At 49.7% G+C, this 17705-nt stretch overlaps 2 protein-coding genes across 6 annotated transcripts in view; one reads left to right on the top strand and one right to left on the bottom strand.

Annotated features, from left to right (window-relative positions):
- The window catches only part of Strn4 (striatin 4), a 24823-nt gene extending 20025 nt beyond the window's left edge, over positions 1 to 4798 (bottom strand). For 2 of the 3 annotated variants that reach the window (XM_087908727.1, XM_087908726.1), the window contains exon 1: positions 4488 to 4798. In XM_087908727.1, coding sequence (XP_087764853.1) covers positions 4488 to 4769 — 282 coding nt within the window. In that variant the 5' untranslated portion in view covers positions 4770 to 4798. Of the gene's footprint in view, positions 1 to 4094; positions 4119 to 4487 lie in introns of those variants that run through there. The other variant, XM_087908728.1, reaches the window with a different exon arrangement.
- Positions 4368 to 11448, top strand: Fkrp (fukutin related protein). 3 transcript variants are annotated; one of them, XM_087908732.1, is made up of 3 exons: positions 4368 to 4415; positions 5990 to 6048; positions 8704 to 11448. In XM_087908732.1, exon 3 carries the CDS (start codon positions 8745 to 8747, stop codon positions 10227 to 10229), a length of 1485 nt encoding a protein of 494 aa, XP_087764858.1. In that variant the 5' UTR covers positions 4368 to 4415; positions 5990 to 6048; positions 8704 to 8744; the 3' UTR covers positions 10230 to 11448. The 3 variants fall into 3 exon arrangements, with proteins under 3 accessions (XP_087764858.1, XP_085548968.2, XP_087764857.1); XM_085692842.2 differs by having other exon boundaries at positions 4372 to 4415; positions 5987 to 6048; XM_087908731.1 differs by having other exon boundaries at positions 4378 to 4408; positions 5986 to 6048.
- Positions 11449 to 17705: the final 6257 nt, after the last annotated feature.

The following is a 17705-nucleotide window of genomic DNA, read 5'->3' on the forward strand; positions in this document are numbered from 1 at the left end:
ACAACAGGGCAAGGCAAACTAAAGGTACTCTTAAAAGTACAGCAAGGGTACAACAGAATGTGAATTAGGGTTAGTGAACAAAATGGGAGACAGTTAGTAAACATCATGGGCCACAGAGATGAACATGATGTCTACCGGAAGAGCACAGGGAGGCCACAGAAGAAAGCTATAACAAGGCGTGTACCAAAGGCATTACAGCTACAATGTGGAGAACCAAGTGTGAATTTAGCAAAGCTCAAGGAGGAGGCACCCCCCCCCAAAAAAAAACAACACACCACAAAACCCTGGAACAGGGCTGAGGATATCAGAGTGCTGGCCTAGCATGCATGAAGCCCTAAATTTGATATCCAGCACCACATAAAATTGGGCATGGTAACATTAATGCCTGTAATCTCAGCAAACACATAAATAAATAAAAACCCAGAAGAACTGAGACTAGCTGAGTAGGGGCCTCACCAGCACCCTCTTGGTTTACTGTCCTCTTCCCAGTTCCTCTGGTAGAGAAGAGAGGAAGGAGAATCAGGAAGATGTGGCTGAAGTGTCTTAGATTGGTGGAATCCCACCAAAAATGGGAAATGTTGGCACCGGCCTGTCAGTCTCCTACATGAAAGCAGCAGGGGAGCTGAGAGCTAGAAGTGCCACACCCTCCAGTCATAGGGCCCCAACACCCTGAGCTCTGACTTGGGGCTGCCATCTCTCCCAGGTTGCTCCTCTAAGGCAGCATCCTCCTGGAACTCAGAGCCACTCCTGCTGCACATCTTCCCATCCTCAAGCTCCCATTCAGTATGTGGTGTGGAGCCGACAGCTCACACAGCTCCTGACAGGGAGAGCTTTCACTGGATCCCAGAGTGCCCAAGAGGCTGAGTGAAGGAGGGAACTGCACACTTTCTCCCTGGAGCCTCATCTACTCTCTCCATTGCAAGAACAGCAGGTTTAGATCTCTCCCCAAGGGCTCCCCTCTCAGAAGCACATAGCAGAGTCCCACAACCAAATGCAAGAGTACAGACAGTTCTCTGCAGTCTCCTGAATAAAGCAGCCTCTTCTGTTGGTCTAGAAGTTTCTGAGGGGCCATATCATCTGCTCCTGAGAACTCTGTTTTTCCCACCTGTGTCCTGGACATTGTATCATAAACAGCCAGGGCCAGCTCCTCGGTACCAATACTGCCCCATCATGAAGGTTCTTATGGAAGTTGCCCTTCAGAAAGTCTGAGTGCTGAATGGAAGAAAGGCGAGTGAGAAGCGATGTTGCTTGTCAGACATGTTGATGTACACCCACTACAAAGAATGGGACTATTCCTGTAATGGTCCAGACCTGTAATTCCAGCACTCCAGAGGCTGAGACACAAGGATTGTGAGTTCGAGGCCATTATGGCTACAGAATAAGACCTGACTCAAAAATAAAAAGGGGCCAAATGTGGTTAGTACCAAGTGCTTTTAATTCCAGCACTCAGGAGCTAGAGGTGTGTGTTGATGTGTGTGAGGGGGGGTATTTCTGTGAGTTTAAGGCTAGCTTGATCTACATATGAAGTTCTAATACTGCCACAGCCACACAGCAAGACTCTTCCTCAAAAATAAATAAATAGACAGACAGATAAATATTTAAAATAAATAAATGGAAAGAGTTGCATGAGCCAAGGATGATTCGACTAAAGATGCCAACTGCCAAGTCTGCTGCCTGAGTTCCATCTCAGAAGCCACATGGTCAAAGGAGAAAATCAACTCCTGCGATTTGTCATCTGACCTCCACAATAAACAAACTTAATTTTTAAACTTAAAAATAAAATTTGGCAGGTGAGGCAGTGCATGCCTTTAATCCCAGGACTCAGAGGCAGAGGCAGGCAGATCTCTGTGTGTTCAAAGCTAGCCTGGTCTACACAGTAAGTTTCAGGAAAGCCCAAGCTACATAGTGAGACCCTATCTTGAAGCAAAACACATTCATACAGCATAAACTCAGTCAGTTATCAAAGCTATATTGTGTGTGTGTGTGTGTGTGTCTACGAATGCATGCATGTATCTAGAAGCACCATTCCTTAGACACCCTCTACCCTGTTTTTTTTTTTTTTTTTTTTTTTTAGACAGGCCCTTTCATTAGCCTGGAGCTCTTAGTGGGAAGGCTAACTAGTTAGTGAGTCCCAGGAATCGTCTCTATTTCTCCACTACCGGATTATAAGTCTATGTCACCATGCCTGCCTTTTACATGGGTACTGGAGGATCAAACTCAACTCCTTTGCTCAGCAAGTGCTTTACCAACTGAACTGTCTCTTGAGGCCTCAGAGATATTTCTGACAGGGTTGGAAAGGTGGAAATAATCCTAAACATCCATTGACAAGGATCAAAATAAGTAAGCTATGGTATAATACCCAAGGGAATGCTATGCCATTATCAAAATAGAGCTCTCTATGCTGATAGGAAAAGGAGACTTAAATGTATGACTTATGGAAAGTCACAAAATAGTTTATAAGCACATTCCCATTTATTCTGTGCATGTGTGTACACACACACACACACACACATATACACACACACTAATGTTTGACTTAATGTAACAAAAGTACAAAGTGATGATGCTCTTCATGAGTTCCACAAAACTGCAGGGACAGACACACACACCTCTCATTAAGAGGTAACATACATCTGTAATCCCAACACTTAGCAAGTTGAGGCAGGAGGATAGTAAGCTTTAGTTGAGCTTGGGCTATACAGCAAGGGGACAGGATGTTTGTTATAGTGGATGCTGTCAGTTGTGCCCATGTCAAGTGCTGGAGGTCAAGATTCAGTCCTCACTTTGCTACGATGGCTTGGGTGACCTGCTGAGGCCTCTAAGCTCCCCTGGAGACTTTCCTCACCTGTACTGAGTATGGGAGAAAGGAAAGATCAGCACTGCCACTCACTGCTGTGATCCGCAGTATTCGCCTTCTCAAAACCCCATCCCTCCTCCGCTTGTTGAAAAAGAAAAGAAGGGATACCATTTCCCCTCTCAGAATGCTACAAAAATTGTGATAGCACGTATCATAGTACTTAATACAGTGTCCAGCACATAATATGCCCAGAATAAATAGCAGTTGCTGTCATTATTGCTGAGTGAGGTAATGACATTGGCCCTGCCTACATAATGGGGTATTGAGAAGATCTGATGAAATGTGTGCTGGGAAAGAGCCTTCGTTATAGCATTGGGCACAACATGAGGAGCTCTTATATAAGGACTTTCCCCACCACAACCTCAGCTACCATTAGCAAAGGAAGGGAGAAAAGTAGGATGTTCTCTTAGTTCATCCCATGGACAAAATTTGAATCAATCCCTTATTTGGGGCCCTACTTCAATTAGACAGGAACAAGCACTTTGCAAACACAAAAATCGTTTGCCAGAAGCCAAGTACTGACTATTTCTGCTAATAACATCCCAGCCTAGGAACCGTTTGACTCTTGGTGGCCCATCCCTGAAGGACTTGAAGTGTTCACCTTTCTGATTCCTGGATCTGAAAGACCACTAACCACAAGCAGTACCTTGTTCAAGGTCACAGAGCCCAGCCCAACTCCTATTCGGTGAACCATCACCTGGCACATTTCTTCTCCACAAACCCTTTTCAGGACCTCTCACAAACACTTCTCTCATGGGGTTCCCCCTCATGCTGCCTTCCCCCTAACTCATATCCCGTTCCTCTGTCCATTACAGGTGCTCTTGTCTTCACACTGTATATATCCAACAGATGCCTCTCCAGTTCAGGAGAACTACCTAACATCCTCACATCTTCAAACCAGAACCATCACTCTACTCCCTCCAAGCCCCCAAACTACTGCTCCCCACTCTCAAGTTCTCCTAGAGATTCCTAGAATAAGTCCTCTGCGCTCTCCGTGATTCCACCCAAATGATCCCTTCCCTACATGGTACCCACACATCCCCAAAGTGTCCTTCTTGAACAAGAGGCTACATACTTCATCCTGGGACACCTCCCATAAAGCTTCCTCCCACCTTCAGTCACTTTTCAATTCCTTCAGGCCAGACACTCCCCCAAGGTACCCATCCCAGCTCTCAGACTTTCTCTCTTCACTCCCGGCACCCAGTGGATGTCAAGCATGTGTCGCGCCAAAAGTCACCTCGTCCATCCCATCCTGACAGCTAGCATCTGGTTAGGATCCGGATGCGAGGCATTTTTATTCGCCCAGACCCCATCCACTTTCTCAGCACCCTGTCCCCAAGGACCCCGATTCGCGTCGCTCAGGCACTCCTAGGCTTGGGCCCGACGCTCCCACGCGCGGCTCCCTGCCGCCTCGGCCCAGCTCAACTCCTTCGGCCGGGCCCGGTCGCCGAGGCCCCGGGGACCCTGCCGCCGGCCCGTCGCCGTCCCCGCCCGCCCCCTCCCGGCCGTCCCGGCGGCCATTGCTTCAAGATGGCGGCGGCGGCGGCGGCGGCGGCGGGTGAGGCGAGGCCGGGCCGGGGAGGGCCGGGGCGGGGGGCGCGGGGCGCGGGAGGGCGGCGGCAGCGCTCACCTGCAGCTCGGCGCGTTCGGCCTCCCAGCGGGCCTTTTCGGCTTCGAAGCGTGCCCACTCGTGTTGGATAAAATGCAGGATCCCAGGCAGGCTGAGGGGCTCCGGACCCGCTGTGGGGCCCGGACTGCCTCCACCGCCACCTCCTTTACCTACCGGGCCGGGCCCAGGAGCAGGGCTGGAGGCCGGGGCCGCCGCTGTCGGGTTGGGAGCCGTGCCCGAGCCCAGAGGGCGACAGGAGGAGGCGGCCGAGGCGACCGCGGCGGCCGCTCGCTCCTCCATCATGGAGGCCCCGGGGCCGGCCCGCGCGCCCGTTCTGCCTCGCGCCTGCGCGGACGCGCAGCTTCACACATACACACCCCCACCTCGCGTGCGCGCGCGCGCTCTCGACGGGAGAGGGGAGCGGAGGCGAGCACAGGGTTGGGTGCGAGCCTCGCCCACCCGGGGTCGAACCCGGTGGTGTGTGCGTTCTGGGATGCTGACAGGGGAGGAGTAGGGGCTGCCTCAACTTAGGCAAAGGACCTAGAGCCCCTCGCAATTGTCGCTCTTGGAGGAGTGAGACAGAACGGGACTTCTTTCTTTCTGCCTTCTTTCTCCCCAATGTCAGAGCCCTAGCCTGCTCCAGATGCAAATACCACCCCCCACCACTTTCACTCATTAAGAGGAAAAAAATAGACGACCTGGGGTGATTTCGGGTGGGATCTGTCCTAAGTCCTGACCAAGTCTGTTGTCATAGCAACCCTTTCCAACCTGGAGGTCTTTTCCAACCCCCTCCCATTTTGCATATGTGGAGCCCCCAACCTACTATCTTTGCACCAGGAGGAGGTTGCTAAGGTAACCTAAGTCCCTGGTGGTTCTTCTGACCCTATCCTCATCAGTTACCATGGCAACCTCTCCTCACCTAGTGCTCAGGTAGAAAAGAACTCAGCCCCCAAAGATATTCCTCTAAGAATGCCTCTGCCCCACCCCTCCTCCAGCAACCCAGTTGGCATTTCCATGGTAACCATGGCCCCTTCTCATATGGGAGGTTCATGGACAAACCAACCAGGTGTTTTTATTTAGAGAAGTGCTGCTGTGGGACAGTTGCTATGGTTACAGGGACTGAGCCATTTCCAGGGAGATGAGAAACAGTCAAAGCCATGCCCTGGCTACTATAGCAGGGCAATCTCCCACCTTATAGTGATCCAGAAAGAGAGGGGATGTTTTAGGATTACTACAAAGGATGCATGTGTCTAGGGAAGAGGTTGTCATGGTAACAGTTACTGCCGGTCATTTCTGCCCTTCCTTGGGACACCACCATGGAAGAGGGATAGTTATAGTTTACAACTGATATCTGACACACCTTCCACCCACCCACCCTACTCCTGAGACAACTGAAGTTGTGACCCAGCTTATGGATTTGAAACAGTAAAGAGAGTCCTTGACTTCTTTTGTGGGTAGGATGAAATTGCACTTTGTTTCATGGAGTTGGCTCATTGATTGTTTTCTGGTTCGCCCCGCAGCAGACAGATGACTCAAGGTGGAGCCACCATCCTTGATCACCCTCAGTCTGATACCTAGGGAGGTAAGAAGTCCCCTTGATGGCACGAGAATCACATAGATACTACCCTTTTTGTGTCCTTAAAGGCATTCCTGAATAGACCTCCTTTTTTTGTACCTACCTGGGTGACAAGGCTCAGGCCACATCCAAATGATATACTTACGTACACTTTAAAATTTTCACTTATTTATTTATTGTGTGCATGGGCATGTGTAGAGGTCAGAGGGTAGCTTGCTGGTGTTGATTTGTTCCTTCTATTGTGTGGGTCCTGGAGGTCAAATTCAGGTCAGACTTAGTGTCAGGCACTTTTACCTGCTGGGCCATCACACCAGACTTTGTGCACTGTTTTGTCATTGTTGTTGGTTTGGAATTTTTCTGACAGTCTCACGGAGCTCAGACTGGCCTCCAACTCAAGCAGTAGCCAAGGATGACCTTGAATTTTTAATCCTCTTGCCTCCACCTCCCATGAGCTGGGATGACACACATTTAACATGACTTCTAGCATGTAAAATGTTCAGGGGAAGAAATGGAAAGCCAATAAGATCTCAGCTTAGTTCTCCCTTCCCTGACCACTTTTCCCAGGCAAGGTCCTGTGTTACTCACTCATGCCCCCTGCTGGTACCTAAGTGGTTTTAGTTTGCCTATCTTCTCAGGCCTGCTGAACACAGAGCTCTGAACACAGGGCCTGGGATTGGGGTTCGGGCTCAGGGCATAGTTTAGCTGATAGAGTGCTTGTGGAAGATGGTAGCACATGCCTGTAATCCCAGCCCAGCCCTTGGTAGGTAGAGGCATCCTCAGCTGTATGCCTTGTTCAGGGTCAGCCTAGCCCACATTAAGCCCCTGTCTCAAAAACAAACAGCCTGGCACAGAGCACTTGGTTAAGTACCCACTTAATATGCTAACTTTATGTGCCATATTCAGCCTTTTGAGCTCTGGAAGAGATGTAGTGGAAGAGTTGGGCTATGTGATTGATTGAAAAAAAAAAACTGAGTTGGGTGGACATAGTGGCCTGTGTCTATAATCCGAGCAGTCAGATGAGCAAGAGTTTCTTAGTTCAAAGCCAGCCTTCAGTACACAGTGAGATCCCATCTCAACAAAGCAAAACAGTTTATTAGGGTGTTTCAGTTTTTGAGACACGGTCTCATTGTGCACACCAGACTGGCCTCAAACTCATAGAGATCCTCTTGTTTCTGCCTCTGAAATGCTGAGATTAAAGGCAAGTGCCACTGTGCCCTCTGGTTTACTGAATTGAAGCAGGATTCTCGGACTAACTTCTTGCATCAAATCCCATGTCCTTCTTCTCTGCTGTGTGACTTTGGAACAAGTGACTTCACCTCTCTGTGCTTCAGTTTCCTCACTTTATTTTTATTTAAATGTACAAGTGTTTTGCCTGCGTGCATGTCTGTGTACTAACTACCTGCATGCCTGGTACCCACGGAGGCCAGAAAAGGACATCAGAGCCCCTGGCACTGGAGTTACAGACAGCTGTGAACAGCTCCAGAGTGCTGGGATTTGAATTCCAGTGCTCTAGAAAAGGACATCAGAGCCCCTGGCACTGGAGTTACAGACAGTTGTGAACAGCTCCAGAGTGCTGGGATTTGAATTCCAGTGCTCTAGAAAAGGACATCAGAGCCCCTGGCACTGGAGTTACAGACAGTTGTGAACAGCTCCAGAGTGCTGGGATTTGAATTCCAGTGCTCTAGAAAAGCAGCCAGTGCTCTTCACTGCTGAACCATCTCTCCAGCCCTGATGTGTGTTTGTTTGATTGCCCCCCGCTTCCTTATTGTATTGGGAATGAAACATTTTTATGCTATGCAATTATGCCACTAAAGGCCACACCTTAGGAGAGCAGGCTACTTGATGGTGAATTCTAGGCTAGGCTTCTATTCCTAAGCTAAGCCCCCAGCCCTCTTTAAAATAAAATTTAAAAAAAAAAAATCAGGGCCTGGGGGCTGGAGAGATGGCTCACAGGTTAAGAGCACTGGCTGCTCTTCCAGAGGTCCTGAGTTCAATTCCTAGCAACCACATGGTGGCTCACTACCATCCATATAATGAGATCTGGTGCCCTCTTCTGCCCTGCAGATATACATGCAGACAGAACACTGATACTTAATAAATAAATAAATCTTTAAAACAAAAACAAAAACAGGGCCCGAGCCCTGGTTGTCCTGGAACTCACTATGTAGACCAGACTGGCTTTGAACTCCTGGGGATCCACCTGCCTCTGCCTGAGTGCTGGGGTAAAGGGCAGCAAGCCGCTGCTTCTTTCCTCCTCTTCCTCTTCTTGGATTTTTGTTTTGTTTCTTGAGACAGAAAGTCTCGCTATGCAGCCCATGCTCGCCTTGAGCTCCCCATCCTCCTGCTTTTGCTTTCTGAGGGCTGGATTACACAATGTACTACGGCTTTTTAAAATGGTGATCAAATATACATAACATCAAATGGATCATCTTAACCAGTCTTGCACACACAGCTCCGTGGTACATTTACAACTATGTGGTGTCCCACACCTGTAGTAGACTCAACACTGGGAGGTAGCTGCAGAAAGATCAGCTGTTCACTGAGGAAGTCCTGGAGGGCTTAGGAAGTCCTGAGATCGGATCCAGGAAGAAGGGCTGAGGGTTTGAGGGATGGGGCTGCTGACAACCTGCACCAGCCTCCCTTTTTATTCTATCTCCCCAGGATGTCCTGGACGTCCCCGCTAGAGTCTGACATCGGGCCCCATGCGGCTCACCCGCTGCTGGGCTGCCCTGGCAGCCGCCATCATCCTCAACCTCTTAGTCTTCTTTTACGTGTCGTGGCTACAACATCAGCCCAGAAATTCCCGGGCACGGGGCCCCCGTCGGACTCCTGCCACTGGACCCCGTGTAACTGTCCTGATTCGGGAGTTTGAGGCCTTTGACAACGCGGTGCCAGAGCTGGTGGATTCCTTCCTGCAGCAGGACCCAGCCCAGCCTGTGGTAGTGGCGGCTGACACACTCCCTTACCCACCCCTGGCCTTGCCTCGCATCCCCAACGTTCGCTTGGCGCTGCTCCAGCCAGCCCTGGACCGGCCAGCTGCGGCCTCGCGCCCAGAGACATATGTAGCCACCGAGTTCGTGGCCCTGGTCCCTGATGGAGTGCGGGCCGAGTCTCCAACCCACCTGGAGCGTATGGTGGAGGCGCTCCGGGGGAGCAGCGCGCGCATGGTAGCTGCCCCGGTTGCCACCGCCAACCCAGCGCGGTGCCTGGCACTGAACGTCAGCCTGCGGGAGTGGACCGCGCGCTATGGTCCAGCACCGGGCGCACCGCGCTGTGACGCCCTGGATGGCGACGCTGTGCTGCTACTGCGCTCCCGCGACCTCTTCAATCTCTCGGTGCCCTTGGCGCGGCCTCTGGCCACCAGCCTCTTCTTGCAGACTGCTCTACGGGGCTGGACAGTGCAGCTACTGGATTTGACCTTCGCCGCGGCGCGCCAGCCCCCTCTGGGTACGGCCCACGCACGCTGGAAGGCAGATCGCGAGGGGCGCTCGCGGAGGGCGGCGTTGCTGCGTGCTCTGGGTATCCGTCTGGTGAGCTGGGAGGGCGGGCGGCTCGAGTGGTTTGGCTGCAGCAAGGAGAGCGCACGCTGCTTCGGCACTGTAGCGGGCGACACACCTTCCTATCTGTACGAAGGCCGCTGGACACCACCCTGCTGCCTGCGTGCGCTGCGAGAGACTGCACGCTATGTGGTGGGTGTGCTGGAGGCTGCAGGCGTGCGATACTGGCTGGAGGGCGGCTCGTTGCTGGGTGCAGCACGCCACGGTGACATTATCCCTTGGGACTACGACGTAGACCTGGGCATCTACCTGGAGGACGTGGGTAACTGCGAGCAGCTGCGGGGCGCTGAGGCTGGGTCGGTAGTGGACGAACGCGGCTTCGTGTGGGAGAAAGCAGTGGAGGGCGACTTCTTCCGAGTGCAGTTCAGTGAGAGCAACCACCTGCACGTTGACCTGTGGCCCTTCTACCCCCGCAACGGGGTCATGACGAAGGACACGTGGCTGGACCACCGGCAGGATGTGGAGTTCCCAGAGCACTTCCTGCAGCCGCTAGTCCCCCTGCCCTTCGCCGGCTTCATGGCGCAGGCCCCTAACAACTACCGCCGCTTTCTGGAGCTCAAGTTCGGGCCTGGCGTCATCGAGAACCCGGAGTACCCCAACCCTGCACTCTTAAGTTTGACAGGTGGCTGAAACCCTGGTGCTTGCATCTCGGGCTAGGGGAGAGGTAATTTACAGAAAGCAGTTCTCTGCCTTTGGAGGCCCTGTGGGTCAGGACAAGCTTATTTGATTGAGCGGTGAGGCTGTGCACTGGAGAAAAAAAAAAGGTGAACTGCCCAAGGAAGACTTTAGGGAGCCCGCAGGAAAAGTCTGACTTTGGCAGGAAGCAGAACCCTGCCGAAGATTGAAGCAACATACATATTCTTGAGCCCTGAGCTGGGGTGAGTGTGGAGACCTCCTACTCTATCCTAGTAATGGAGGAAAGTGGCCTTTGATGAAAAAGCCCAGGGATCAGAGCCCATCGTCAAGGCTTCACATAATCTTTGCCCTATTGTGTTCCAAGAGCCCTAGACCCTTGCAGAGTGAGGTCCGGAGGACAGACCAGCCAGCCTCAGGCTACCACACACAACTTAGGAGGCCCAGGACCAGTTGCACAGTCTTGCTTTCAGCCTGTTTTGTGAATGCCTCCTTTGGTGTCTAGAATCCGCAGAATCCTTTGCTGTAGTCTTTGTTTCCTCCACCAGAGGGCGCGTCTGTCCTGCCATCATCTCTGGTTTTCTTGGAATGGCTCTAGGTGGTGGGACAGCACTGACCACCTCCTCTCCTCCTTGAATATGGCACTTTTCTTAGAGAACTCTGCGTGATGTATCTGCTGCTTCTAGCCCTTTCGTGCACCGGGAAGACTAACAGGGCTCTGGTTTGGGATCCTGGCTGACATATTTATTACCTCTTTCAGTTCTCGGCCCCTGTTCCCCCACTTGCCAGAGGGGTGAACCTTCGCCATAGCTCATAGTTAAGGAGAGCTTATTGGGGCCCAGGCATACACACGAATGGATTCATCCTCACTTCTACTCCCTGAATTGACAGCTGCTATTCCATCCATTTTTCAGGCAGGATAACTGAGGCCAAAATGACAGTTATTTATCCATGACCAGATAGTTTAGGAAGTGGCCAGCCAATAGGAGATTTGAATTCAGGTCATCATTTCAAAGCCCATTTTATGTCTCGCTCTAGAAATAGTACCCAAGTGGGACCTTGTGGTAGTTGTGCCATTTAACAGGTTAAAAATAATAGCTTTCCTTATTTAATTATACATGTAAATTTATGTTCAAATCACTACTACCAACTGTATATGGTTAAATAATGCTTAATTTATATTACTTTAAAATTAAAAAATAAAAGATGAATAGAGTCTTTTGTTTTCTTGCTTTGAGGATTTCCTACACACGCTTCCTGGTTGTGCCTTCTCCAACCCCCCCCCATTTATTTTATTGGGAAGAGCAGGGGTTTGAGACAGGGTCTAACTTAGTAACCTAGGCTGGTTTCAAACTTTTGATACTCCTGTCTCCGTCTCTGGAGTGCTGGCTGGGATTGCAGGTATGTACCAAAATGTCTGGTCCAACGGAGGATTTTTGTTGTTGTTCCTTGACCCAAGGTAAAGGATGGATCCCAGGTTTGCTATGGATCCCAGGCTAGCCTGCAATTTATATAATTCTCAGTGTTCCAGGTGCTGGGATTATAGAGATATGCCCCCGCACTCTGGTCCTGATTTAAAAAAGAAAAGCTAGGGATGTAGACCCCAGGTTTATCTAGCGTGCACAGGCCCTAAGCTTGATCACCTGTACCACAGACTGATAATAGCATTATAACTAGTGACGCACAGGAAGCTGGCACAGCTGTGTGCATTTGCTATCTCAGCTAGTTAGGAGGCTGAGGCTGGAGTATTTCCAGCCCAGGAGTTAAAGGCCAACCTTCAACAATGCAAGACCCCATCTCAACCAAACTAAATGAAACCACCAGCAGTGGTGGTTTGTACCTACAACCTCAGCAGGAGAAGCAGGAGTTCAAGGCCAGCCTGGCCTACAAGTGACCACGTCTCAAAAACAAAACAAAACAAAAAAACAAAACTGCCGGGCAGTGGTAGCACACATCTTTAATCCCAGCACTTGGGAGGCAGAGGCGGGCAGATCTCTGTAAATTCAAGGCCAGCCTGGCCTACAGAGCTAGTTCCAGGACAGGCTCCAAAGCTACACAGAGAAATCCTATCTCAAAACAAACAAACATAAAAACAAAACTATTTGTCCAGGCATAGTGGTGCACTCCTTTAGTTCCAGCACTCCAGAGGCAGAGGCAGGAGGATCTCTGAATCTGAGCACAGCCTGGTCTACAGAGTGAGTTCCAGAACAGCCAGGGCTACACAGAGAAACCCTGTCTCAAAAGACAAAATAAACAAACAAAGACTGAAAAAGGAAAGAAGGAAAAAAGAAAGGAAGGCAGGAAGAAAGGAAGGCAGGCAGGCTGAACAACCAGTAAGCAGGGCTTCTTGGTCTCTTCTTCAGTTCTACCTCTTTGTTCCTGTGTGGACCTCCTTCAGTGACAGACTGTGACCTGAGAGTTATCAGAGGAAATGAACCCTTTCTCCCCACATTGCTCTGGTCATGGAGCTGGTTTGTTTTTGTTTTGTTGTTGTTATTTGTTTTTGAGACAGGGTTTCTCTGTGTAGCCCTGGCTGTCCTGGAACTCACTCTGTAGACCAGGCTGGTCTCGAACTCAGAGAGCTACCTGCCTCTGCCTCCTGAGTACTGGGAGTGTGCCACCACACTTGGCTGGGTAAAGAAACTGTTGAGGGATATCCTGAGGTCACACTGAGTAAACCCTCTCCCTCACAATAAAATGATGATGATGATGATGGCAGCTAGAAGGTTCAGCAGGTAAAAACCTGCTGCCAAGTCTGACAGCCTGAGTCGGACCCCCAGCTCCCACATGGTGAAGAAACATTCATTCCTTTCCCAGGAAATCAATAAAGAATATGTAAATTTACTACTTTACCAGTTAATTACCAGCCAGAAGAGGAATTATTTCTACATTTTAATAATCTATACATGCAGATCAGATCAATTAAATGTTAGCTTTCCTTGCAGGCAGAAGTACTGTTGATCTAAGCCCCACATTGAAGTCACCAGTGTAAACACAAGGTCCTCTGTGAGGCTCTAACTACCTCTGGATTTTCCAGGAAATGCAACACCCATGTAAAATGAGGGAAGCTTGTGTCAGCTTTCATTAGATACTTGGCCAAGGCCTGCCCATTACATCAGAAAATCTTGTTGCCCACGGCACTTGGCAATTGACCGCCAGAACATTTTTCAACACATCTGGAGCTACTAATTTAGTGGGTACCACTATCAAACAACCTCCTAATATCAAGAACGGGTAGGGTGGGGTGGGGGAGCACACATTTACACATTAAAAATGACTAGCCTTTGGCTGGGACTATAGTCAGCAGTGGAGTCACAGTGGGTTTGCTTAGCATGCAGGAGGCCTTAGGGTCAACCCCCAGCACTTAAGGAGGTAGAGGCAGGAGAAGCAGGAACTCAAAGGCAACCCCAGCTACATAGAAAATTCCAGGCCAGCCTGGGCTACATATTGGGTTCTCAGCTAGGTAACAAAGCAAGACCCTGTCTCAGAAAACTAAAACAGAACAGGACCAGAAGGAGAGAAATGGGATTTGTCCTTTGACCTCTGCATGCATGCCACATGCACAGAAATCAACTGTTGAGTGTAAAAAAATAAAACAAAAACTAAGTAACTAGAGTAGGTGATGGGCGGGTAAGTGATTAAATATCCTGAGAGAAGACCTTGCTGAGGTGACATTTGAGAAAAGATTCAAAAGTGCTGAAGAAAGATCCAAGTAGAGATTTGGGCCAAAGGTGTCTAGGGGAAGGAACAGCCAGAGAAAGGGCTCTGGAACAAGAGCCAGCCTGGCATGAGCAAGAAATAACTAGTAGGCAAGACTGGGTCAGAGTGCTTGCCACCAAGCCCGAGTTCGACCCCCAGACCACACATAGTGGGGGGAGAAAATTGACACACTCACACATACCTACATGCACATGCCCACAAACATGCATGCACACATACACACACACACACCACGGACTGGCTTCTGAAAAAAAATTAAAGAAAGCCGGGTGGTGGTGGCGCATGCCTTTAATCCCAGCACTCGGGAGGCAGAGGCAGGCAAATCTCTGTGAGTTCAAGGCCAGCCTGGTCTAGAAGAGCTAGTTCCAGGACAGGCTCCAAAGTAACAGAGAAACCCTGTCTCAGAAGAAGGGGGAAAAAAATTAAAGAAAGAACTAAGAAAAGCTGGAGGAAGGCTAGGACCTGAAGTTCCAGGCTAGCCAGGACTATGGAGTGAGACCTTGTCTCCAAAACCAAACGGAGCAAAGAGAGAGACCGGTGTGACTGGAGTGAGTGCGGGTTGATGGGTGGACTACGTAGGCTACGGAAGTTCCTGATGGGGGATCCTGTAAAGGTCTCCAAAGCTATGAGGAGCGCCTGACTGGAACACCGCTGAGCCGAGAATGGGAGCTCCCAGAAGTGGGAACTGATGCCCTCTTGTGGACATATGGGGAACAGTTCAACCAGGAGAGCCCTGAGGTTGGGAGTCTCAGAAGCCAACTGCCTTATTTCAGATAGTTGAGGGGTCAGGTGGACCAGGGAAGCGGCCAGTGTGGGAGGTGATAGGAATCAGGTATGGAGTTCTTTTGAGAGCAAGAGAATGTGGTGTGTGGTAGCTTGAGTATGAAATGTGAAAGTTTGCCTAGAATACACAATGCCCTGGGTTTGGTCCCCAGTGCCGCATCAAACTGGGTACAGTGTCGCATGACTGTAACCCAAGCACTCAGAAGGTGGAGACGGGAGGACCAGAAATTCAAGGTCAGTCTCAGCTACATAGTGCCAAGAAAGCTTGGGTTAAACGGGACGCTGTCTGGGGGGGGGGGGGGGAGGAAGAAGGAAGGAAACCCACTGAGCCAAGCATGGTAGTGGATATCGGCAGTCCTAGCACTCAGGAGGTTGAGGCAAGAGGATGGAAAGTTCAGAACCAACCTGGGTTACATTGCCAGAACCTATCTCCCTTCCGCCCCTCTCCAAAACAAACAAACAGCCGCCTGTGCTAGAACAGTTTGAAACCACTGATGTAAAGTTATTGTCCAACCATATCATAGAATTGAGTCTTGGGAATGAACCCATGATCACACGCGTGCTAAGCAAGGAGTCTACCATCAGAGCTATATCCTCCACCTACGTAGGTCTGCCCCTCTTCTGAGGCAAGGTCTGATGTAGCATAGGCTAGCCTAGAACTCACTATGTGAGGCCTAGCACTCCTACCCCCTCAGTACAGTACTGGAATTCTAGGCATATACTACCATGTGTGTGTATTCTCTCTCTCTCCCCCCGGAGTGAGTTGGGAGGGTAGGTTGTGGTCAGAGGACAATAAGCAGGAGTTGCTTCTCTTCTTCATTCTGTGGATCCTGGGAATTGAACTCAGATTATCAGTCTTAGCAGTAAGTGCCAGAACCCACTGAGCTATTTCACTGGCCCTAAGTTGTTATTTTGACCTTATAAAGATTTTATGTGTGGGGGTGTTATGTGTATGTATGTGTGTGTGGTGCCTATGGAGGCCAGAATTGAGGCAGATCCCTTGGAATTGGATTTACTGGTGTTTGTGAGCTGTGCTGTGGGTGGTGGGAACCAAACCCAAGTCCTATACAGGAGCAGCCAGTGTTCTTAATCACTGAGCCATCTCTCCAGTCACACCCTCTCCCCGCTTCCCCATATTTTTTGTTTGTTTGTTTCATTTTGTTTTGAGACAGAGTCTAACTCTATAGCCAAGGCTGGCCTCAAACTCACAGCAATCCTCCTGGCTCAGTCTTCCAAGTGCTAGCATTTCTTTCAGTAGCTCTCCCTTTGTAGCCCTGTGTTCCCGTATACTGAGGATCCTTCTGCTTCTCGTGTGCTGGGATTACAGGCGCATGCACTACACCCACCTCTGTTAAAATGCTCTTACGCTTTCATTACAACACAATAAGGGTTAGGACATAACAAAGAGCATTTAAAAAGCCCAGTTTCATAAGGACCCAACATCAAACTCATTAGTAATGTTTGTGTATACCTCAGGATGGGGCATGGAGTCAGGTCTGAACCATAATGACCATGGGGAGTAACAAAAATCATGCTGAAGAGACTCAAGACTCCTCCATCCTAACTGGGTGGTGATGGCGCACGCCTTTAAACCCAGCACTTGGGAGACAGAGGCAGGGGGATCTCTGAGTTTGAGGCCAGCCTGGTCTACAAAGTAAGTTCCAGGACAGCCAGAGTTGTACCACAGAGAAACCCTGTCTTGAAAAATCACACATAGGGGCTGGAGAGATGGCTCAGAGGTTAAGAGCATTGTCTGCTCTTTCAGGGTCTTGAGTTCAAGACCCAGCAACCACATGGTGGCTCACAACCATCTATGAGATCTGGTGCCCTCTTCTGATTTGCAGGTGTACATGCAGACAGAATACTGTATACATAATAAAATCTTAAAAAAAAAGAAAAAAGAAAAACCACACATATATACACACACACAAAGATTCCTCCATCCTAAGACCCAGGTTGGCAGAAGATCCAGGAAAATGGAATAAATCAACAGTGACCTACAACAGGAAGGACAGCAGCTATGTCTAACACACTAGACTGCAGAGATCAGGACCCCATTGAAACAGGTGCCAGACTGCAGCAGAGCTCACAGCCTGCACACACACAATCCTTAACAGCAGCACAGCTGGGCATGTGGCACACACCTGTAATCCAGGCAGCCAAGGCTGAGGCCATAGGATCCAGAGCTTCAGGCCAGCATGGGTTAAATAGGTGAGTATCACCAAAACATAGGAAGACTCTAAGTGACATAGCAGATTTGGGGTTTCCAAGAGAAAGAAGAATAAAAGAGCGAATCAAAGTCAGGTGACTGGTCAATACCTTTAATTCCACCACTGGGGGATGCTAAGGCAGAAGGATTGCTTTGTTTGAGGTCAGCGTGGGATACATAGGAAACATAACTCAAAAATCCTAAAACAAGGCCAGGCAGTGGTGGCATACACCTTTAATACCAGTACTTGGGAAGCAGAGGCAGGCAGATCTCTGTGAGTTCGAGGCCAGCCTGTTCTACAGAACCAGGCAGACTTGAAAGCTACACAGAGAAACCCTGTCTTGAAAAACCAAAAACTGATCTAGGACTTTACAGATGGCCCAGCATTTAAGGGCACTGGCTGCTCTTCCAGATGATTGGGATTCAATTCTCAGCACCCACATGGTGGCTCACTACCGTCTATGACTCGTTTTAAGGGATTTGTTACCTTCTTTTGGCCTCTACAGACACCACACACACACACACACACACACACAGTACACAGACATGTATGCAGGCAAAACCTGTTTAAAAAGAAAAAAACAATCCTAAACCAGGCTTGGTGGCACACACATTTATCCCAGCACCTAGGGAGCAAAAACAGGAAGACCTCTGCTAGTTCAAGACCAGCCAGGGCTACATAGAGAGACCCTGACTTAAAAGAGAGAGAAGGGGGGGAGGGAAGGAAGGAAGGAAGAGAAGAATCCTAAAAGAGTCAATTA

This window comes from Myodes glareolus, chromosome 1 (genome assembly GCF_982192425.1).
Source record: "Myodes glareolus chromosome 1, mMyoGla1.1, whole genome shotgun sequence".
In the NCBI taxonomy this organism is placed as follows: domain Eukaryota; kingdom Metazoa; phylum Chordata; class Mammalia; order Rodentia; family Cricetidae; genus Myodes; species Myodes glareolus.

Coding starts and splice junctions, on each gene's coding strand:
- Fkrp (XM_087908732.1), top strand. CDS start 8,745: ATGCGGCTCACCCGCTGCTGGGCTGCCCTGGCAGCCGCCATCATCCTC.